At 40.9% G+C, this 24706-nt stretch overlaps 1 protein-coding gene across 1 annotated transcript in view; it reads left to right on the forward strand.

The window, feature by feature from the left end:
* Positions 1–1757: 1757 nt before the first annotated feature.
* GPC5 (glypican 5) overlaps positions 1758–24706 on the forward strand; it is a 985999-nt gene continuing 963050 nt past the window's right edge. Inside the window, exon 1 of the mRNA XM_026662819.1 lies at positions 1758–1911. Coding sequence (XP_026518604.1) covers positions 1758–1911 — 154 coding nt within the window. The remainder of the gene's footprint in view (positions 1912–24706) is intronic.

A 24706-nucleotide genomic window follows, 5' to 3' on the forward strand; every position in this document is an offset into this window, starting at 1 on the left:
TTCCAACTGCGGGCCAAACTATACTCTTGGGATCTCTGAATGGAGGGAGACACAAACATATTGTGAATCCTTTCCTCTATGAAGAGCTTATCCATAAACCTGAAGAGCTGTGAAACAGAAAGGAGGGGGCAGGGTAGAGACCCAGGCAACCAGAAGAAGAAAGTTAAAACAACCCAAGGTGCTACCCTGGTTCTACCAGCAGGTAATAGCTAGGGAGGCTATTGCAATGGACCTCCAAGGGAGGCATGCTGGCAGAGTGCAGAGGGTCCAGAGCGTCTAAGGATGAGTAGCATCTGTAGGCCTTTGGAGTATGGGGGAAAATCCCTACTCCACCCAATGGAAGAATAGACAAAACTCTTTAAGGAGAAGGAACCTAACAAAGGCCCTCATTCGGGAATGTGGTCAAATACGTGCCTAACTGTAGGCATATGAGTAGTTCCACTTAAATGTGATTCCTCACATGCTTAAAGTTAAGCACATGCTTTAAATACTGTGCTGAACTGAGACCTCATCTCTACCTAGCCATGTAGTTCTTCAGTGTCCTGCAGCATGACATAGGACACTGAAGAACTACATGGCTGGGTGCTGGAGGATATAAAGGATGCTCCCCCTTTTTAAATATGAATTGTCTTCTCTTTTCAGCTTCCATTTTGATCTTGTTCAGTGAATCGGGATTTAAAATAATGTATTTAATCATTCTCTGAACATTGAAATTTTGTAGGGATTTTCCTATTATCCCAGCTTGTGAGCAGAATCTGATTTTAAAAACGAACCTGTGTGCTATTTTAAATCAAAGCCAACCATTTAAGCATATTTTTATCTTTTTTTAACTGACTTATAAATCTATGATTACTACAAATGAAGAGGGTAGAGAAAAATATTTTGTTTTTTTTTCACATTTGTTTTCTTTGTGTACCTGACAGCACTGTACTACACTGTCTACACTGTAAACTCAGTGTAGGCAAATAGCAAAAAAAAGGACAAAGAAAACTTTTTTTTTTTTTTTGAAAATAGAAAGTGTGATTGTAAATCCACAGCAATTGTCAGGGCCCTTGAAACTACTTTTTTCTTTCTAAAGCCTTAGGAGATTTCAGGTTGAAGGTGTCCTGTGCTCTACATCCCAGTCTGTAGGAAATCTTTTAATCTTGAAGCCCTGCAACGAACTCCAACGTCCAACTAATGAAGCTGCTTCCATCGCTACAGGTGCGGGTGGAAATTGGAGGGCAGGCGTTAACTCCCAACGCTACGCCGAGGTCTGTGAGGCGGAGAGGGAGTTGCATAGTACTGCAGCAATGAGGTTGCCTTGTTGGAGCAGGGCGTTGGGAGGGTGTTGCACCCTAATGCTGATGAGGTCAGTCGGGGGGCGGTGGTTTGCTGGGAAGGCGGGGCAGGCTGCAGTACTCGGGTTTCTTCTCTCTCCTGCAGCACAGAGGTGCCTGCTGTAGCACCGGACCCGGTGCGAAGTCGACCGTGCCGCCTGTGTGACAGAGGCAGGGACAGCGGGCGGTTCCCTCAGCATCCCCACTCCCGGGGAGGCGGCGGCGGCGCCAGGTGGAAGCAGCTCTGAGAAATTCTCCCCACGCTTCCTGCTCCCGCTGCTGCGGGCAGCTGTGGCTGCAGGTTCCCGAGTGGCAGTTGTTGCTGGCGGACTCGACTTCTCCCACTCCGTGCGTGGCAGGGGACGGGCGGCTGCGGGGCAGGGGGCTCTTGGGGCAGAGTTTGTACAGTTGGCTGGAGAGCTGCTGCGCCGCCCGGAGATGGGAAGGCAGAGCCTGCACTCGGGCATCCTCCTGTTGGCGGCTCTGGTGTCTCTAAAAGGCGAGAAGCTGCCAAACTGCGAGGACGCTCGGAAAGTTTTCCAGCTACGGCAGATCGGCCCCGCCAAGGGGCTGCCGGAGACCCCGCGGGCAGGTAAGAGCGGGCTCCTCCGCAGGGCACTGCTGCAGGGTGTGCCACCCCTTCCCCCGGGAGAGCCAGGGCTCCTGCACCCGGGGACGCAGCATTTCGGGGCCGTGTAAGGAGGGGCTGGCAGCGGGCGAGGGATCTGAACTGTATGGGGTAAGAGTACCGGGCGGGCCCCCTTTTCGGCCCGAGTGGGCGGCTCTGCTTTTGGTGGTGGACGGCAGGCGCTGGCAGGGCTGTGCAAAGCCCAGATTCCCGCAAGCAACTTCCTGCGGGCGGGCTCCCTCCGTAGCGCTGCTGTCCTACCCCCAAAGAAAGTGGCCCGCCCGGCCGCTCTCCTGAGATTTTCTTTGTGGACAGCGGCGTCTTGGCTGCGGGAGGCTGGGAAACGGGGCGAAGCAGTGCGGGCAGGAGCAATGGTACAGTAGCGCTTCTGGACGGATGGCTGGCTCCTCTTGTCCTTTCCTCGGGCAGGTGGCGCCACCTTTCTCTTGGGGAAATGCTGAGCGAGGGACTCCCATGCCCCAGCTCACCCGCTGCAGATTTTGAAATGGTGCTACTAGCTGTGGTTAGTCAGTGGGGCCAATCTCAGGAGAAGGCATGGGTGAAAGATAGTGGTCAGCCTTCCATATGGGCCAATTCCAGCCCAGGTTTGCCCAGTGTAACACTGCAGAGGTTGATAATGGAGAGGATGTATGTAGGAGCTGACCCACTGCAGCACAGGGATGGAGAAAACAATGCCCAGGAGAAACTATAAACGTAGAACTCCTGGGTTTGACAACAAATTAGGGTGACCATATTTCCCAAAGTGAAAACAGACCCCATGTGGGGCTGGCCCATGGGGTGCCCCCTTCTCTCCTCCTCCCCCCCTGTGTGGGGCTGGCTCAATGGGGCCCTCCCCCAGCACCGCTTGCCTGACCTTCTCCTAACATTCCTCCATGCGCCCTAGGGGGGGCGTGTGGTTTTTTTGGGGGGGAAACTGGGCATTTGTCTGATGATCAGGGACATCCCGGACTAGACTTAAAAAGGGAACAAAATGGAACGTATGGTCACCCTGCACCAAATCCAAGTTATGGGGCTTTTTTTGTGGGAATGAGACTTTACAGGGCACCAGCAACTTGGAAGGAAAGGAAAGAAACAAGAGAACTCCTTACTCCCATCCCTCTCATTCTTTCCCTGAAACATCCCTTACTGGGGATGGATGGTGAAATACCATGATTACATGGGGTATTTGGCCCAAAATCAGCCATCAGTGGCCAGCCACTGATGTAGCTTCACCAGTGAATATACCCAGTGTAGACTGGGGAAAATCACTGTGAGCCATGACTTGGATCTGTGCAACTCGAGCAATTTCAGGCAGAGTTAAACTTTGTCAGTGCAAATAGCAGCTAGTGGCCTACCCAGCAATGGCTGTAGGTGGGGCAAATCCCACTGTAAGTAAGGTGCTAGTTAACTTACAGTTGCAGGTACCTCTGTTAATACACTTTGCATTTGCATTACAAATGAAAATTCTTGAGATTCCTGTGATGAATTGAAATGACCCATCCTTGCGAATAAATGTGGTGTGAGTATCTTTACTCAAGTGAATAGTTCCATTGATTTCAGTGGTACTACTCCCACAGGTAGAATTACTTACGTATGCCAGTGTGCGCAGGGTCAGGAACTTAGACATACGAAGATTGACCATCACGGGTACAGTCTCTCAGAAAATGTTTTCTGTAAAAGGGGAAGCTATGATTAAAAATTCTTAAAATGGTGATAGTTTCTTCTTGTTCCCAGGCCTGGTCTACACCAGAAAATTTTAAAAGCATAGTTATATCAGTTAAGTGGGAGTGTGGAGGGGAAATCACATCCTTAACTGACATAGCAATGCTGCGGGAAAAGCCCTACTGTAGTTGTACTGGCAAAAAAAGTCCTTTTGCTGATGTAACTTATTCTGTTTGGGGAAGTAGTTTAAGATATAGTTACACTGTCAAAAGGACTCTTTTGCCTATATTAACTGCATCTTTGCGAGGGGTATTTACCAATATAGTTCTTCAGGTGTATCTATACTGGCTAATCCTTTTAAGTGCAGGCAAAGCCTAAGGGAACTTGTTTTCTTCTCCTTTACTGAGGAAATGAAATTAGTGGTATGGTGTACCTTAGACTTATGCCTAAAATCTCCTTGTAATATTTAGTATTTTAATACTCCGATAAAGATAGTTTGTAAACTATATTGATGGTAATATTAAGAATGGGCTAAGCCTGAAATATTTATGGAATTATAGTACTTTCATTTAAATCTTAGCTTCCTATGAAATGTGGAAACATAAATCACATTCTTTAAATCTCATTAGATAGTTACAGTTTCCTTAGCTAGAGATTGTATTGTCAGAATGTAATGATAAAAAAAAATGGACAGATCATTTGGAAGGGCGTATTAGAGATAAGCTTTGTGGGTTTGGTTCAAGCCTAACAACTCTTCATCTGGGGGAATTTGGATCTAGATCCAAACTTGTAGTTGGTGTGCATCTCTAGTATTGCTTATTTAGATAAATGTGAACAATGTCAGTTTTTTTGAGATCTTATCAGTTGTAGCCATATTCTCCACATTCCCTAAACTAACAAAACTGATAAATCTTTTCCACTACCATAATTCATTTGTAGAATATATTCATGTATATGATGAAACATAATAGTGCCATTTTTCTCTTAATGAGTGCAATTAAGATGTTTGATGTAGAGGTTTTTCTCACTACCCTCACACTTTTTCCCCTGCCCATAGAAATGCTTTGCTAACACAGTACTTAATAATTTTCTTCCTCCATCTTCTTTGTTTCCTCCATCCAACGTACTTACTTTGGATTAGGAAAGTAGGAAAAAGTTCCCTTCAGAACTTATGATGATGTCCCAACAAGTGATAGGCCAGCAGGGGGTGGGAAACAGTTTTACAGTCAGCAAAGGGTTTCCCTCTCAAGATGAGTTTTAATACTATAGAGACAGTCAGATTGTCAAATACCGGTATCCAACAAACTGAATGCAAATTTAAAATAATTACCTCCCTGGTGAGTATCCATGATGTTTTCAAGGGTATATAGGCAAATAACTGTGGATAAAAGAATATATAATTAGAGATGTCAAACAAGAAAAGAGAGAACTTGAAACAATGAGAAATACACTAAATGATAGCTGTGGGTTGATAGGACAAAATGTCAAGAGAAAAGAGACATAACTTTCACACTTTATACAGTGGGTTTTAGTCTTAATGTTTTAAGGTTCACTTTCTGGATAAGCAGTTAGGAATAGACCTTTTGGTAAAGCTTTTCTGACAATATATAGAAATATGTTCAATATATACTGCTTATCAGCAATGTGTCTTACTGTTATTGAGAACAGTTTGAAGCATGTTTCGCTGGATATTACAGTATTGCAATAATAGCAGTATACAAAGTTATGGTTGAGAGAACCTTTTGAATTAAAAATGTAATGTTGGTTCTCAGACCAATGGAGAATATTTCAAGAGAGTGGGGAGGGATGCTTAAAGGACCCTGAGTTTAGGGAGAAAGAATCTTTCAAACTAAATGCACTTGTCAAATGCTTTGTGTATTTGGGTAACTCAGATGAATTTTAAAACTTATAAAGTGCCTCAGGCATTGGGCCTTATCTTGCATACACTTAAGCATGTGTGCAATTTTACTCTTGTGAGAAATTCCCATTGGGGCCTAGTCTGTAATCAGGGCCGGCTCTGGCTTTTTTGCCGCCCCAGGCAAAAAAGCCTCCGGCCGCCCCCCCCCAGGGGGGAGGGCGCCGGGGGGGAGGGCGGCCAGAGCGCCGGGGGGAGGGCGGCGAGCCCGGCCGTGGCCCAGCTCTCCCCGGCGGCCGGAGCTCCGCGCCGCCCCCCTCCAGGTGCCGCCCCAAGCACAAGCTTGGTGGGCTGGTGCCTGGAGCCGGCCCTGTCTGTAATGAAAGACAATGACATGTTTTGAAATAACAAAAGTAAGCATCTGACAACTGGAGATTTTATACACACACACATTAGGACAATTTTGTATTGGGACAGCTCATGTGAGTAGGGGCCATTTGCTGAGTAAGAATTGCAGAATTAGGGCTTGTATTTGGAGTGCCATACACTGAAAAAAATGCAGCTGTAATCCTGTGTACACTCAAAAACAATGTAATTCAGTAAGTGAGCGTCTTTCATCCCTGGTATAACTGTGTTGTAATCAGTGGAATTACACCAAGGAAGAATTAGGGTCATTTTGTTCATCTTCAGATCTGAGTGTGATCAGCCTGTTTTCCCCCTCTCTCCTTTTTTAATAATATTAAAAACCAAACAACCTTTCCATGAAAGAGAACTATACTGATGTAAATTTCACTAAGTTTACTCAGTCTCCTTAACTTTGATTTGTTCAATGATGCATAAATCTGTGTTCAATCATCGTGTATCGTATATTATAATAAAACACTTAAATACATAGCATTTTTTATCTTTAGCTCTCAGAACAGTTCACATTTGCAATCTGTGCCTGAACTCATTGGCTATTTGCCTAATTTTCTTAATGGTACAACTATTGTAATTGTATTACCTCATTTTTCTTATTTTTCTGTAGTCTTAAAAGACCTTTCTTATAGTAGTTGAGGACTTCATAAGATGATACACGCTGAACTCAGAGTTTAATGTAAAAGAACGAGCACCCATTCCAGTTTCATACCAGCTGTCCCTCACCCCACCCCCAAAATTTCCCCCAGCACTTCTTTATGTATTTTTAAAAAGTGATTTTTGTTAAATAGTTCAGTTACTAGTAACTGTAAACTAGATTCAGCTCTTGATCAAGGCCACAGTTGCAGAAGCATGTACTATAATCCAGTTGCCTTCCCCTTGTGGAGAAAATGTTTCTGGTAGGGCAGGGAGACAGAAAACAAAATGGGGGACACCTGAGTGCAGCAAAATGGCAAATTCCTTCCAGGTTTAAAATGCTGAATTCTGTGGCCTATTGGAAAGCTGCCATATTCCATGCTGCCATGGAATCACAAAGTCCAGGGAGTCCTGACTGAGATGAATGGGGCAGTTCATGTTTCTTAGAGGTATTGTTTCAAGCTCTCTGCAGAGTCAGACAGGAATCATTACATTGGTTATGCTCAGTTCACCTTCTGAAGGTTATCTGTGCAATCATAAGCTAATAACACAACTAAAAAAAAGAGAGCTGCTGAGATTGAGCAGTACAACTATTCTGTGCCAAGTGGTGAATTCCATGGCAAACTTCTTTGCTACAGAACTATGTAATATTTGGGGTCCTGTTACTAGACAAATGGGTAAATGAGGCAGGCAATGTAAAGATATGTACATGCAGTGATGCTGTTCAATCAATAGAAGTATTTTTGTGGTATATGAAAAGCTCCAGAAAAGATGGAAGCCAGCTTGTTTTGTGCCTATTGTGCAGAGTGGATTTGATTTAAATCACTAATGAAGAAGACTCAATTTAATCATGGATTTCTACATAAAAATGCATTCTTGTTGGTTGTTATAACCTTAATACATATTCTTCACAACTCTGAGTTAGATGTAGGTTTCATTTCTAGAAGGTACACACTATACATTTTTTTTAAGTGATTAATTTTGAAAACTTTTCAGATTAGTTTTATAGCTATATCAGAAAATGAATGATTGTTTGGTTATTTCATTTACCAAAGGTAACTGAAGCAGATAGTTCACCTCCCAATGACTTCATAAATATCTCCAATTCAACAGGTTAATCATTAATATTGGAAGATTTTCTTGCGATGTTGTATTAGGAGGAGAACATCACCAGACAGACATTTAAATTGTTTTATTAACTAAAACAACGACGTTATGTATTTGGGATTTTTTTTCTTCACCAGCAAACATATAATATTTTAACAAAACAAGCATATGAATTTTTGAATTTAATAAACATTCACGTTTTTAAAAATCGGGTTTGTTTTTGTTAAAATTGTTTTTAACTAAAATAGTTAAATGAAATATTTAAAAAAAAAAAAAACACCACAAAAATTAGATCGACTATGTCAGCCAGGTCAACATGAGAAACTTAAAATATTGGCTTCTGCAGCTAGCTCAGTCGTCTTCACCTTCATTTTCCTGTTTGTTCATAATCTGGAAAAGAAAAACAAGCTTTCCTGCTTTTTCAAGTCCCAAACGATTTCTCAATTTGGAATGAATTAGTCCAAAGGAAGAAAATATTCTTTCTACACTGGCAGAAGAAGCTACTGCTGTTAAAAGTCAGATAATCACTTCAACAGTCTCTGAATCCAAGTGCTTAAGTGACTTCCACCAGTTCACTTATGTGACTTTCTTTAAAACATCATCAGCAAACATATATTTCTTGAAAGGTTCACCCTTAGCTCTGAAGTTTATTATAGTTGGCATTATGGAGGGATGATTGCTGGATGTCCATGTCATAGCCAATTCCTCTTCTTCAGCAGTTAAGGTTTGACCCTGGTACCGAGTATTGAGAATATTTGCAAGAAAATGAGCTGGAGATAGTGCTTGTTCCATTGTTGTTGTTTTTTTAAAATGATTGTAATTTAACTCTGTCATTGCATATTTCTCTTTTTAAGATCTCACTCAGTTCCTTCCAAATTTCAACAGCATCAGCAATAAAAACAGCTATTTCCCTGCATTTTGTTCAAGGCTACAGGAATAGGCTTCAGGGTACTCAGCATGTGTTTTAACATTTCTCTTAAGCCCAATGTTGAGAACTTTGGCTGTGACAGTGCCATCTATTTTTTCACAATTTTGTTCACAAAGTGTCATCAGATTAGGCCAGTTCTTGTTCTAGTGCTCAAAACAGTCAACTACTGAGTTCCATCGCACATCTTGTGGGAGAGTTAGCTTGGTTCCTCCCACTTTTTTCAGAGCAGCTGCTGCAAAGTGGTTGTTACGGAAGTATTTTGCAATTTCAACAACATTAGCCTTTATTTCTGGAACACTGAAGTCTTTGGCTAGGAGATGCATGAAATGAGCACAGCAACCGTATGTTATTAGCTTGGGACTCTCTTCTAAATAATTTCTTCTCATTTTGGATACATTTGCAGCATTGTCTGTGACTAAGCTGCGTACTAGACATTTGAATTATTTTTCAGTTTGTTATAGCTTTTATTGCTACTTCTTGTAAGTATTCTGCTGTCTGTGCATTTCCTGATGTATCAATTGTTTCTGTAAGGAAGACTTCTTCTGTTTTCACACAAGCACATACAACAGGATCATTGTGGACATTGCTCCACGTATCAAGACTCAGATTAACAGTTTTACCCTGTAGAACTTTTGCACACTGCTCAATTTCTCTTTCATACACTTTATCCAGCAATTTGCCTGTGACATCTGCTCTGTTGGGTGGACTGTGTCCTGGTCTTAATTACTGAACCATGTTAATGAAGTGTGGGTTCTCAATCATACGGAGAGTTTGTTGCATAAACAAACTGGGCAATTTTTTCATCAATTGCCTCCTTTTGTAATCTGCTGGTTCTTATCACAAATTTATCTATGGTTGTTTCTAGATGATGGAGATTTTTTTTTTTTTTTTTTGTGCTACAGGTGATATACTGTGGCTATGTGACATACATGATGTGATTGAAACGCTATCATTGGCAGATAATTCTGAAACTATAGAAAATGATCTTGAAGGTGGATAGTCTTCAGAACCTGTATGTTGAGGCTGGATTCTCCTAAACAAAATAAGTCAATGCCGTTATTTAATTATTACTACCATACTGCTCATTTAGTATTACTCATTGTATTCACTGACACTCAGTACTACTTTAAAGGTGAAATTGTAAAAGGAAGATCTGCCTATTTCAGCTATTTATTTTTTATCACAACTGCATCTAAAATGATAGTAACATAGAGTAACAACTATATTTTTTGTTCAAACATGAGAATTCAAGAATAGTCCAGAAGGAAGACAGGCAGTCCTCCAGGAAGAAGTATGAAATAAAAAAAGTTTACCAACCTGAAGATCCTGCATGTTCAGACATATTTCTTTCATCATCTTCAACACAGCTTCCTTCTGAGAAGAAACACTTCTCATGATGTTTCTTTCGGGCAACCAGGCCTTGCATTTCTTTGTTGCACTGTTTGCATTTTGCATGCATGCCTTTCTTACCCACGGGTAGAGGAACTTCATTAAAATATTCCCAAACTGGGTCTCTTTTACGGCCTGCTACCATTATAGGTTTTCCCTTCTAGTGAGAGAATGGTATGGTAGATTTCAAATCAATGAAGGCTACACTCAGAAAGACCTCAAGACTTCTGGAATATACTGCTCAAACAGTTTCACTTTTGTTTCTACTGCCTGTCCCTCCCTTCTCACATTTATCTCCAGACTTCTTCTCCTTGTCCAGATTTATTCCGCCCCCAACAAACTTCTATTCATTGACATTTTTGAAACTTTGCACTTTTAGAGAGAGGTAAGGGATTGACTCTGTGTACACAAATTTGCAGAAGGACAATAGGGTTGAGGTCTGTTATTTATCACCTCTATATATTTATTTATTTATTTAAAAACATTTTTGCTGTTAACAAGCATGTTATCTCTGGAGACACAAATCCACAGTTTGAGAACTGCAAAACTAAGCATCTCTGATGGTATCGTCTAGACAGAGCACTGAGTCCCATTGGGTAGATAGAAAGATTAACCTAAATAATCTATACAGCATCATTACGTGAATATATTGTCTCATACTATAGTACAGTGGTCTCCAAACTTTTTTGATCGCGCACCCCTATCAGTAAAATTTTTTTGAGCATGCATCCCCAATAGATGTATATTTATTTATGTATAAATGATATACATGTACTACTGTACTAATATATTATGTACATTATAAAACATACACAAAAAATAGAAATTAAAAAAGGATGAGAGAAAGATGAAATAAACAATATTTTTAAAATATTTTTTTATTTTATTTATTAAAGGTACAAAAAACCTTTTTGCTCTCACTAAAAATATTATTAATAATATTTTTAGTGAGAGCAGTGTGATTGAATATGCTTCATTATTTTTGAAAATCTTGGATTAACACTTTGTGATACAGCGATTCGAAGGTCTGGTTCTAAGTTCAGTTTATTTCGCACCTTGGTTTTAATGGCTGTCAGCTGAAAAAGATGCCTCACAAAGATAAGTAGATCCAAATGGAAGAAGTACATCGTTGGCTGTGCTTACTAAATCATGATACTCATTTTTCAATCCCATCCACCAATTATGCAAAGGTTTTTGTTGAAATTCGGCTAGTAAATTTCCATCTTCCCTGATGTCAATCAGTTGTTCTTGCAAACTAATTGGAAGATGTTGCAGTTTTATATTTTTAACAAATGGATTCAAAACCCACTGAAACTCTTCGTTTGGAAGATTTTTAAACAGGTTAGAAAATTCTGTTTCCAAGTTTTTTTAAGTGTGCAGATATGAGAGTTTTTATAGGTGACACACACACATAATTTTCAGCAACAAAATCACATAACGATGGAAACATTTCCAAACATCCGTTTTCAAAATGCTCTCTCCATAGCACGAGTTTCTTTCGAAAAGCAGTTACTTTCTCACCCATTGTTAAAACGTCACCTTTACCTTGAAGGGACAGATTAAGTGTGTTTATTTTTTCAAAAATATCTGCTAGGTAGCATACTACTGACAGCCACTTGTCATCACAGAAAAGGTCAGCAAATTTGGAACACTTGTCTTTTTGTAAAAGAAAAATGCGTAACTCATCTTTAAGTTCAACAACTCTTTTAAGCACTTTGCCACGAGATAACCAGCGAACCTCTGTGTGGTACAAAAGATTTTCATGGTCACTCCCCATCTCATTACAAAGTATTGCAAAGATTCTACTATTTAAAGGTCTTGTTTTTATAAAATTAACCACATTGATGACATCCTGTAGCACTTTGTGTACTTCTGGCTACAACTTCTTTGCTGCAATAGCTTGCCTATGAATGATGCAGTGAATGAATTTCACGTGTGGTACTATCTCTGTAACCTTACCCCGGAATCCTTACTTTATTCCAGTCAAAGCAGCTGCTCCATCAGTGGTTACACTTACACAGTTTTTCCATGAAACATTGTTTTTATTAAAGAAGTCATTTACTGTTGAGAATATATCTTCTCTGGTACCACTTTCCTTTAGTGGCTCACAAAAAAGTAGTTCTTCGTGTATTTCATTATTGAAACAGAATCTAGCAAATACCATAAGCTGAGACATGTTAGAAACATCTGTACTTTCATCCAACTGTATAGCAAACCTCCCACTCTGCATAATTTGTTCTAATACTTGTTCCTTCAAATCTTCAGCAATGTTTTCTATGCGTCTTCAAACCGTATTTGTTGACAAAGGAATGCATTTTAGTTTGTCGCCATATTGTTTTCCGTGTATTATTTCATCCATTTTTACCGCGGCAGGAAGAAGTAGTGTTTCCCCAATGGTATGTGGCTTTTTGACTTTTGCTATTAAGTAAGAAACCTCAAAAGAAGCTTCTAAACATTTATCATTAAGTTTAGTGAAATTTTTTAAAGTATTGGATTGAGTATCTCATGACTTTAAACATCGCTGGTAAAATTGTAGAGATTTGTCTTCATGTTCTGGATGCTTAGTTTTTAAATGTCTTGCTAATCGTGATGGCTTCATACTATCATTAGCTAATATCTCAAGGCACAATATACACTTAGGGCGAGGTTCATCGTTAACGATAGTGGATGTAAATCCATATTTCAAATAGCCTTCTTGATCATTTCGAATTTTTTTGACTGATTTCTTGTCAGATCTGATTAGATCATCATTGTTTTTACCTTGTAATGTGGCTGACAAAGAGCTCGTACTAGGAGTAGGAGAACTGTCAGCGCTGTCATTTTCTTGTTGTTCGCTTGTGCTCGCATTATTAGTATTATCTTCAATCCGCGGTTTCTTTGCAGGAATCTTTTTAAGCCACTTGTCCATTTTGTGAGGATTAGTTTAGTTAAAACTAGATAATATAATCCGTAAATCCACTTAACCGGGCACACGTAAACTGCAATACGTCGCAATATGCTGAAAGCGAACGAATGAGTGAGGGCGCCACTGTCAACCCCTCCGCGTTGTGGAACTCCCACTCTTCCCTCAGGATACCTCTCAGGGCCGGCACCAGCATAGGAAGCATGTGCCTGGGGCGGCATGCTGTAAGGGGTAGCATATTGGCCAATCTTAGGGCGGAGCTCCTCCGACCGCTCTTTTTCCCCCCCCCCCCTCCGGCGGCGCTCCTCCGGCCGCGCTGCCCTGTTTGCTAGGGCAGCGCGGCCGGAAGAGCACCGCTGGAGCTAACAGGGTGGCGCCGCCGGAGGAGCACCGCTGGAGCTAATAGGGCAGTGCGGCCGGAGGAGCGCCGCGCCGCCCTGTTTGCTCCAGCAGCACTCCTCCGGCCGCGTCGCCCTGTTTGCCCCCGCAGCACTCCTCTGGCCGTGGCCCCCAATGGATCGTCTTGCGCACCCCACTTTGGAGACCACTGCTATAGAATTAAAATCTATAATCCCTATTCAATGATGAGATATCTTTGAGCAGTAATGTATCTTAATTAAAACTATCTTTAGATAGGTTTTTTCCTCAAAAAGCATTTTATCAAAAAAATCTGATTTAAATAAAAAAAATTCCAATTTTTTAATCATTGATTTATATCCACCCTGCTATTGTGTAAGAAGGACTGTCACTCCATATATAATGACAGAATCTGAAGTAAACCTTTAAAAAGATGAGTTTGTTCCTGAATATAAAGAAATGATCCTGGGTGTTTCAGCTGTGACAGACCAGCAGAATGGCCTGAGTGGAAGCAACATTTGGCATATGTTGGGGGTTGCCACCAAGCTCAAAAAGGAGGAAGGTGGGTTTGGTAGCGATGGAGCAGCTCCCAGCTTCTGCTGAGGGGGAGTCTGTCCCTTTCTGGAAGCGAATAGTGCTCAGTGGGGTGGAGCTCAACCAGGCCAGGATGTTCTGAGCAGACTCTGTGGTCTCTGGATTTGGCCTAGAGGGACAATTCACAAAGTAAGGTGAGCAGAATTTGGCCTCAAATATGCTATTTTCTCTTTCACTAACAGCTGAAAACCTGATTCTGCAAACTCTCACTTATATGAGTGGATCAAATTATTGGGAATAAGGATTTGCAGGACTGAGGCTACGTATGATAGTATGAATTCAACTCAAGGCCTTTAGTAAATAAGTACACCTAAAGCAAAAGAGTAGTTAAAATTTCATTCTCAATAAAGCTATGGCTCACTTAAGGCAACTTATTAATTAGCCCACTTTTAAAGTGGGCTCATGTAGATAGCTCAGCATTACGAAACGTATTGCAGGCCAAATTTGTGAATACTTCGCACACAGGACCAGATTATTCCTCTTATTAGTGGTAGGGTTTATCTAAAAAATCATTCTAAATGGGTTGCAGTCTAGAAGCTTTCAGAGCTCTGTATAAAAGTGAGACAGTGTTTTCCTTGGTTGTTACTTGAGCTAAAACATTTTTTCCACTATTCCATAATCAACATAATCTGCCTCTGATGTACACTTCTTCTTTGGGAGAGAGAAGTCTCAATGTGGAGACATAAAAAATACGCAGACATTTTCTTGATATTGGTGAAACTGAAACAGAATGACTTTCTTTCTCTCTCTCTCTCTCTCTCTCTCTCTCTCTCTCACTGTCATGCACACACTTCTGCAATAAAACTGCTGTTTGTTCTACAGCACTAGTTCAGAAATGCGTACTACAAATACGTTATACTAGTTAAGAAACTACAAATCCATGTAGTGGGTTTCAAACTACCACTCTATTCTTAGTCAATTGAGTTCTTTTGCATGTTGGATTCAGTTACTTTACTCCGGTCATTGAAAGCAGCTGTGTTTAATGAGCTGGAACAGAAATAGGTCAATAAAATGTACTTTTATATGTATGTGATTAGCAGTCTTAAAGTAAAAACAATGTTCCCATAGGATCTTGGAGTGATATCCATGTTAAAAAGATGCTATTTACTTTTTAAATGTTTAATATTAAAGTAAAGGAATGATAGAAATGAGAATAGCAGAGTTAGCTAAAAACCACAGCCACAAAGAAATATTTATTTTATTTTAGAGCATTTCTAGGAGTTCTAATGATCTTTTTGTAACTGTAACAGAAAGTCCATAAGGCTGGTGTATGTAAAATAACATTATTCCCTTCTCCCCCCTGAAAAAGTGGATGAAGGTTTCAAAAGGTGAAGGTATGACATTTATTTGAAATTATGCAGAATTTGGATAACATGAATAGTTATAAGCCAGGGGTTTCCAATCTTGGTTCACGGCTTGTTCAGGGTAAGCCCCTGGCAGGCCGAAAGACACTTTGTTTACCTGAGCGTCAGCAGGTTTGGCCGCTCGCAGCTCCCAGTGGTCGCGGTTCGCTGTTCCCGGCCAATGGGCGCCGCAGGAAGCGGTGGCCTGGCCCGCGCTGCTTCCCGCAGTTCTCGTTGGCTGGGAACGATGAACCGCAGCCAGTGGGAGCTGCGATCAGCCGAACCTGCGGACATGGCAGGTAAACAAACCATCCCGTCCCGCCAGGGTGCTTACCCTGGCGGGCCGCGTGCCAAAGATTGCCGATCTCTGCTGTACAGGTTCATCACTCTTGTATTTTCAATTCCAAGCAGTGATAAAACCTTTAGATATAGATATACCTGTTGAGAACCGGAGACTAATGAAGACAGTACTGAATACCAAGGAAGTGGTTTCCCAAGCAACAGAATCTTGGCAGAAGTTGTCACCTTATCAATGTGAATGTGTACATGCTATGTAGGGATTTACGGGTTTGTTTAATGTGTGCAGGGGAAACAGATAAAATATACTTCTTACTGGGCGTGTTAATGAAAATGATGGGAATACTGGATACCAAATATCAAATAATAAAATGCTATTGCTTGCAGGTAAACAGGCCCTTGAAGGTATGTCTAAACCAACTCCAGCCTGAATAGTAATGTTAAAGCACCATCTGCACAATTACTTTAACACAGTAGCATGATCCCCACTAGCACAAGTGGGAGGATCACTCCCAAATGCAGTGAAGATACCCTGATGACTCAATATTTTAGTTAGACTTCTAAGAAAGAAGGTAGCAAATTACTTTATTCAAAAATGTACAGTATATTTTTACAATTTTTAGTGAATTTAGTGATTGGGAATGTTCTCAGTAGAAGGCCTCTGTAGAGAGAGGCCTATTGCCTGTACTCTGCCTGTTCTTGGCGTAGGAATGCTGCCAATGCACTGGAGCAACCAACTAGTTCAGTCTTAAATCATTGACATCTATTGGGGGAAAAGCAACATATTTGCCAGTTCTGAGGATAACTTTTGATTTGGACACTTGATAATTAGGAACTGGACTGAGGCTGAATGTCAGATGTGCCTTTTCTCATTACTGACTACAGGGCTATATTTCAACAAGTGAAAGTGGAATGGCTCTGTGTCCCTTTATTAATTCACAGAGCTATCCAGTTCACGTAAGTGAGAATGGACATACTATTGTGAGCAATTTAGGCAAAGGTGCAGGCTCATTCTTATCTCCCAACATGAAGTTAAATACTTTTCCAAATTCATATTGTCTCAGAGAGTCTGTTTTTGCTCCCCTGGTAATCTCCCTTCCTCCCAAAAGAGAAAGGAAACCCAGGCTCTGACAGTTTAGCCCCTGAATCTATTTTACTGCAGTGTCAGGAGGACCTTGAGTTTTCATCCTATGTGTGTGCATAGCAGGCAATCTGCATCAAGTACAGGTGCCTCAGAAACATTCTCATGTTGTTTTAAACTATCTGTTTGAGTTTGTCACTATCAGAGATCCAATTCGATGACTAATGGGAAAGCACTTAACTTGTGAATCTGTTATTCCCAACAGAGATCAAGATCAAAATTCCTTGGAATTATTGGTATATAGTGCTATTCCTCGGCCACACAACACATGAACATTGCTATGTATAAGGTGGCATTGACATTCCATCACCTCCTCTCATAGGACAAACTCCAGCCCTATTAGATCAGTCCAGCTAGTCACAAGTATCCATGAGATACTTTCCTTTGATCAACAAATTTTAAAAAGAATACTGTTGTTATGACTTCATCTGCCTCTACGTTCATGTCTGTGGTCCTTAAGACTTTTTTTGTCCTTAACAGTTTAACTGGGTGTTTTCTTTATCCAGGCTATGTCTGGGGTCTCCATAAGACTGATTATACTGCTTCTTGACACTGTTTACACCTGGGCCACTTGTGTCTCAGGTCATTCAAGATGTAAAATGTTCATCATGGAATTCCCTTCTCACATCTTTTACCATCTATGGCAATATTTCCAGATGCTGGACTGGGATGTTCATCTTGTTCTTCCGCCTTCTTGAGATTTGTGCACTTTGCAGGAGAGGAAAGGTCTACATTAGGATTCTAGAGTTGAGAAGATAATTGTTCAGTCTCAAAGGCTTTCTTCCTTTGATTAAGACCAAAGATTCATCTGCTGAAGGGAGAGAGGGTATCCATGTGCCTCCCTCCCAATGTCCAGGCAGATTCTTTGAAGAAAGTTTTCCTAAGATGCAAATGTCTGACTTAGGTCTCATTCTGGCATTATCTGAAATGCAAAGGAAGTAAGTCCCAAGTAGGTCTCTTTACCCCCAAGGAGAACACCAATTGTCTCGGGTTTTGCTTCAGGATCAAACAAGATCCAATATCATTGGCAGACTCCCCTTTCTTGGAATGGAATCAGGAATTCCTCTACATGTTCTCTCTGATTATGTTGGTTTAGGAGATCTGTATACAGCCCCACCAGGATGGAGCCAAGATGTTGTCTACACAGCTAACCAGATCTTGGCAGTTTTGTCTTCATCCTAGGTCTGATATTAGGACCACTTTGCGATTTAATGGATCTTTTGTCTTCAGACTGTGGTAAGAGTATTCACCTTAGCCTGAATCTTCTTGAGTTGATACCCTGACTCCTGAATTGCTGAAGATGTTCTTCAAGAGTTTAGTGGATCCTACTGAAAAGCCAGAGCTTCTGATCAAAATATTTTTCTTGTTTTTAACATTGCTATTTATTACACTTTTGAACTTTTAAGATCTGGTTTAAAGGGCTGCATGGGTTCTGATTTCAGAATCCACCCTCACATGTCCAGGTACCAGTCCTCACTCACCTTACAAGACCCTAGTTTATGGAAGAGTTGCTCATGGTAATTAGTTTGCCTTGGTGACTGTGCCTATGAAAACTGCATTTCTTCTCAGGAATTCACTTGGTTTTGTTGTGAGTATGACAGGGTGAACATCTTGGTTTAGCTATCTCAGGGGTATTCCCTCTGGTGTGTATATATATTTTGCTTTGGGGTTGGAGTATTGTTTGGCAAAGCTCTTGATATTGGTCAGAGTATCATCTGTACTGTACACGTGAGAAGAAGGTATTCCTTATAACCATAGCTACAGACTATGAATTTAATGAGATACAGGTCAAATGGCCACTCTTTCTATATATATTGTAGTTCATATGGGAAATGTGTCTTCATCTCCATCTCCATTTCCATTTCCAGTCTTAAGTCAGCTCTATTTCCATCTTGTATAGGCCATTAGCCTATCTGTATTTCCCCAGTGCTCTTTTATGCTTTCATTACTACTTGTCAGGTGTTCATTCACCCGGAGATCTCAAAAGGTATTCAACTAATACAAAGGCACTATTCGATGCCTTCATACTCTCTCTTGCCATGTGAAGGTGAAAGCCAGTGCAACAAGTTTTTCTCTTAATTCCATTCTTTTAAGGTTTTGGACAGATCATGTGTGTCTTGCTGCAACCATTACTGCTACTAAAAGTAGCTTTTGTTTGCTATTTAGCTATTATTTTTTGTCAAATGTCTTTTGCGTTTTAATTCTCTGTGTCCCTTTTTCTCTTATTTCTTATATGAATTTCAGTAGACATCCAGGATATTGTAAATAGTTTTGAAATATAATTCCCAAAGCACAAAAATGTGACTTAGCAGAGACAGGACTTTTATTATATTCTTACAGTTAAGATATTATTGACAAAATCCATACAAATTGGATACAACATAAAATTTATCTTCAGAAGAGGTCTGTGTAAGAAAATTATAAGAGAGGTACATTGTATTCACTTTATTTTTTTCGTTAAGTAGAGGACAATATTGATAATGTGAGGTTGGGGAAAGAAAATGAACCAGCAAATTTCTTTAGAGGACTGAAAGCCAGTACAAGAAGTACTAGTTATCCTTCATGAAGAGAATGAATGCTCAGTGTAAACATACATTTATATTTGTTTACAACAGTCTTGTAAAACAAATTAGACACAATTCACAGTAAAATGCCGTAGAATCATCTTCCAGTCTTCTGGGATTGTGTCAAATTGAAAGGCTTCTGATTTGATGTTAGAAAATTAATACAATAATTATTTTAAGGATATATTCTTGTCCTTGCCCCCACTCCCTTTTTAACACTGTGGTGTTCAAGAAATGTACTGACTTACTAAAATTAAATAAGATACCCATGTAGAGTTGATGAGACTGCAGTTGCTAAAATGCATTTTATCCCTATGGCTGTGAAAACAAATGCCATCTGTAAAAATGTGGTTGACCAGGATGAAATAATTAAGAAAAATTAAATGATCTACTACCTGTATTAGATTGACTACTGAACTATTTGATGAAACAAGAACCAAGTGTGATGTATTGATTTAAAAAAAAAATCAGTTCTATAAATATATATTAACCTTTTTCTGTGTTGCCTCAACTTTGCTGTATCTAATTTTCATGTCTGAATAAAGAAAAGTAACTTGTGGTGTCAACAACTGTTTCTTTAATAAAAAGGTAGTTATTCAAATTTTAGCTACTCCAGTTCAGCCATGCAAAGTGAGTGAGAGAGCTTTCCTTCAAGCTGCTAGTAAAACACGTTGATTTATATTACACAGCGATGTGCGGTGTCAGTGAAACATGGCCATATTTCATTTCTGATTGTGCCCCTACACTAGTAATAGGGTTGAGTTTAAAAGTAACTACCTTGGTTTGATATATTAAAATAGATATGTGCTCAGATGAAGGTCAAGGAAAGTGAAAATCAGGGGGGAAAGCCTGGTGCCTTGTTAAATATTCTGCAATGAAATCTAAAATGTTATACTTCAGTTCATAGTGTGTACCTAGCTGTCAGTAATTTACACATTCTAGTGAATGCTGTAAGCTATTTAACTCTTTATAGCACAATAATATTTGAAACTTAGCACTTATGCTTTACAGATATGAATTAACTAAATCTCACAGTGACCCCTTGAAAAGATAAGTAGAATAGTCCCTGTTTTATAGATGATGGAAGGGGACGAAAGAGTCAGAGGTTTGCTCAGTAGCCACACAGCAAGGGCTTGTTCCTGTTCCCACTGAAGTCAGTGACAAAACTATCATTCACAAGTTCGTCTCTTCCAGGACCGACCACACTGGCCAATCGCACCAGCCCATGGGGCCCCGAGCGGTCGCCCCGATTCGCCCTACCCAAGGGACAGCTCTGTCCCTTATAGTCATTTAAAATCTATCCTTTGTAGTTAATAAACTTGTTTTTATTTTCTATAAACCAGTTTGTGCAGTTCATAACTGGGGGGCAAAAAAACTGCATATCTTCCTCCACATTGAGGGAGGGAGCGAATTTCATGAGCTTACACTGTACAGTTTTCTGTGCAGTGCAAGACAATACAATTTTTGGTTTACGCTCCAGAGCAGGTGTGCACTTGAGTGCTGAGCAATTCCTGAGCTCAGTCTTCCCACATAGAGCTGATCTCAGTGTCTGTGTCTTTCTGCACAGCTGGGTTTGGTCCTACCTGTGTGTGTGCTGGAGGAGGCTTGAGGACCTGGCTCAGCAGGGTGGTGTAAGGGAACTCAGGGTACGTCTATACTACCCGCCGAATTGGCGGGTAGTGTTCAATGTATTGGGGAACGATTTATCGCGTCTCATCTAGACGTGATAAATTGACGCCTGTACTCCACCTCAGCAGGAGGAGTAAGCGGAGTCGACGGGGGAGCCGCTGCGGTCAACTCACCGCCATGAGGACGGCCAGTTAAGTCGAACTAAGATACTTGGACTTCAGCTACGCAAATAGCGTAGCCGAAGTTGCATATCTTAGTTCGAACCCCACCCCCCAGTGTAGCCCAGGCCTCAGATTGGTGGAACCGGTGGGCTCAGTGGTACCCGAGTACATCAGGTGGCACCTTGGGGGGGGGGCGGGGGGAATTAACCTGCCACAGCCTACAGTTCTTTCCCTCTGGGAACTCTGCATACTGGGATATGCCTGAACTTCAACAGCTCCAAGGGATGGGCCCTTTCCTCAACATTCCACACCACAAGAGAAGGAGAACAGTGGATACCAGGAGAATCCCTTAACTCATCCACCTGCAAGGGACAGGCCCCTTCTACTGCATCTTGCCCCACAAGACACAGAGAACATATTTGACACCCCATGCACACAAATTTGTGATCTTACAAGTGCAAACTTGTGCTCACATTGCACTTTATTTAATTTATACTTTTGAATGTTTTACTCTTTAAAACTTAGTGTATTTGTTTATAAAAAATTAATTTCAAATGTCATAATTTTGTAGGGGAAAAAAAAGCATTGTACGAAGCAAAATAAAATCCACAACTACGGCTTAATAAAATATTTGCATCCCCATACACAAAATATTACTTATGGGTTAAACATGAACCTTACATGAAGGTACATATATTGTTCACAAGGTTGCCCTAAGCCTCAAAGTAAGTACATAATGTTACTCTAACCCTGTGGCTTTGACCATTTGCACCATTTTGTAGAGGCTGCCTTTCTGGCTGTCCTTAATGGTCAGCAAGTCAATCTACTTCCTTCCCCCTCCCTTACCCTTCAGCAAGGCTCTTTCCTTTGCTCTCACATAGGTTGTGCAAAGCACAGCAAGCAGTTATCACACCAGACAGATATTGCTCATCAGCCTCCTGCTTTGACATCAGGCATCTCCATCTACCCTTCAGTCTTCCAAATGCACATTCCACTATCATTCTGCAGCTTCTCCTCATGGCGTAATTGAAAAGGTCCTTTCTCCTATCCTGGTGTCTAGTAAATGACTTCATAAGTCAAGGAAGCAGAGGGTAAAATGGGTCTCCCAGAATGATAGGAGAAATTGCAACACTATCAGTGTCCATAGTGGTCCTCAGAGCAAAAGTTCCATTTCTCATTGCATAAAACAGACCAGAGTTTCCAAAGATCCTGGTGACTTTTCCAAACCACCCTACATTATTGGTGAACCTTCCACGGTGATCAACCAGGTCTTGCAGCACCATAGAGAAACAACCCTTTCTGTTTATGACTTTGAAGTCTGATATGGGGAGTAAAGAATGGGCATGTGGATTCCATCAATGGCTGCAGTACAATGCAAATCCATCAATAACCTCCTCTTCTTTGCTATCCTTGTGATTTAGGAGGCTTCTATTTAGCAATGGAGACCTCCACGACAGTAGCCCCAACAGTTGATCTGGTTAACTACTGATCAGTAGCATCAGGGATGGTGAGTTTCCAGATAGCAAAGGTCTCACAGTTCTCCTTGATGAGGGGAACTCTTATGGGGTATTCCAGCACTACAGCTCTAGGGTGACCTCTGCACAGATTTCTAGGAAAATGGCTATTGGTGTTCTGAAGTTCTGCTGCCACTGTTGGCCACCCCAGGTCTCCAGCGATATCCTGTCCCAGCAGTCAATGCTAGTTGCTGGAGCCCAGAAACAGCAGTCCACTGAGTGAAGCTGCTCCAGGAAAAGATGTAGGAGAAATATCAGCTCAATGTCAGCTGCCTCCTCCTGAGGTGCCTGCACCGCCCTGCCTTTCAAGCCATTCGGTGACTAGAGATATAAGTACAGCAGCCCGTTAACATTAATGACTATTAGGTTTGCAGTGCTCAGCAGTTTTTCCTCCATGCTGCCTGATGGTGCTTTGAAAGTGGTGCTGGCTCATAACAAAAACAAACAAACAAAACCCCCAAAAAAACAAACAGAAAACCCCCCAACAGATGAACGACAGGACTTATTTAGTGTGACCCGAAGTCCTTGAATTCCAGTGCCTTCTATAGCTTTCCCACAATGCACAGTGCTGCAGTAAGAAAAATCCCAGAATGCCTGGAGGCTAGTAGAGCATTGCACCATGAGATGTCTGTGTAGAATGCTGAGCACTTATTTCAAAACAATGCAATGCTGTGTGGATACTATGATCCCAAAGGGAAGTAGCTTAACTCAGGTTAAAAGGACTGTATGGACACATTGGTCACACAACAGTTGTTCCAGATGACATAACTCAGATAAACCTAACCTGAAAAAACTTTCAAATGTGGACAAGCCCATAGTGTAGACAATGCCTTAAGTAAAATAAATTTAAACTAAAGTAATTTAGGTGAATTTTATCTCCTTGTGTTTAACTCTGTTTCAAACAACATGTAGTACCTGTGTTGCTTTCTGCAAAGTTTTGAAAGGCTCTCTTACAGGCTTAGTTTAAAAATTATTCTTCAGATAAAAAGGGAAAAAGGACAATTTATATTGGAACAATATTACACTTACCAAAAATGTGAAATCAATGCATATTATAGTAATGTATCTGAAAACAGCTTTCAAAATTTTCCGCTTTACCTATTCTCTGACATGAAATGAGGTAATCTTATTTCTTCTTTTAATTTCTTCTGGCCATAGTGGACACCTTTAGAATGGTTTTTGTTTTTATCTTAATATTTAATTTCAAAATATGGCTAGTGTATTTATTGTTAAAACAAGGTGAAATAAGACTGGGATTTTAACAGTTAAAAATGAACAGTGAAATTTTCTTTGCCTTGCTGATAGCTGTTTTGGTATCTACCAGAAGGTATTTGGCTCATAGGTTGCACTGTAAATCTTTTTGAAAGTGTGAAGTTTTGACTTCATCCAACAGTGAACAGTTTGTGTTTTGCATTAAAAACGTAGTGGCAAGGTAAATTTCTGGAGGGAAGGAAAAAGCTGGTGCCAGCAAAAAAAATAAACCACATGATATGAGTTGATTAAAGTTGATTTTCAGTCTTTGTTATGTGAAATTGAATATAGGTGAGCACAATAAGAATGGATGCTGGGAGTAGTCAGTAAAATAGCTTTGGAATTCATTGGGAGGGGTGGGACCCAAGGGCTAATAGTGACATGCGGGGACCAGTTGGATGCTCATCAGCTGAGTGACTTTTATTAGTAGTCAGATGCAGGTTTTTCTCCTGTGGTATGAATGAAAAATAATGTGATTTAAAATGTTAGACCTTTGTTTTGCTTGAACAGTTTCAAACTGCCAGTTTAGGCAATCACATGGCCGGCAGCATAAAATATCTATAAAATGAAGGTCAAATGAAACCCAGAGTTTCTATATTAAAATTCACAATTCATTTTAAACAGAGACTAGCAATTAAAGAAAATATCTAATAAAACAGGACTATCTCCCTCTTCAATATGGGCCCCAATCCTCCACTGTGTTTTTGCTTTCTCCTACACTGCTGGTAGAAAGTGGTCCTAAGCTTGTGTAACTGGTCATGAGGCTCACCCCTTTCTAAAGTCCCTGCACCTTGGCAATCTCTGGGTATTAGAACAGTCCCTTGGAACCATTAGCAGCTGGATTACTTTAGAGCAGTGGTTCCCAAATTTGTTCCGCCGCTTGTGCAGGGAAAGCCCCTGGTGGGCCGGGCCGGTTTGTTTACCTGCCGCGTCCGCAGGTTCGGCTGATCGCGGCTCCCAGTGGCCGCGGTTTGCTGCTCCAGGCCAATGGGAGCTGCTGGAAGCGGCGTGG

The sequence above is a fragment of the Terrapene carolina genome, unplaced genomic scaffold (genome assembly GCF_002925995.2).
Source record: "Terrapene carolina triunguis isolate 2854851 unplaced genomic scaffold, T_m_triunguis-2.0 Scaffold21, whole genome shotgun sequence".
NCBI classification, from domain to species: Eukaryota; Metazoa; Chordata; order Testudines; family Emydidae; genus Terrapene; species Terrapene triunguis.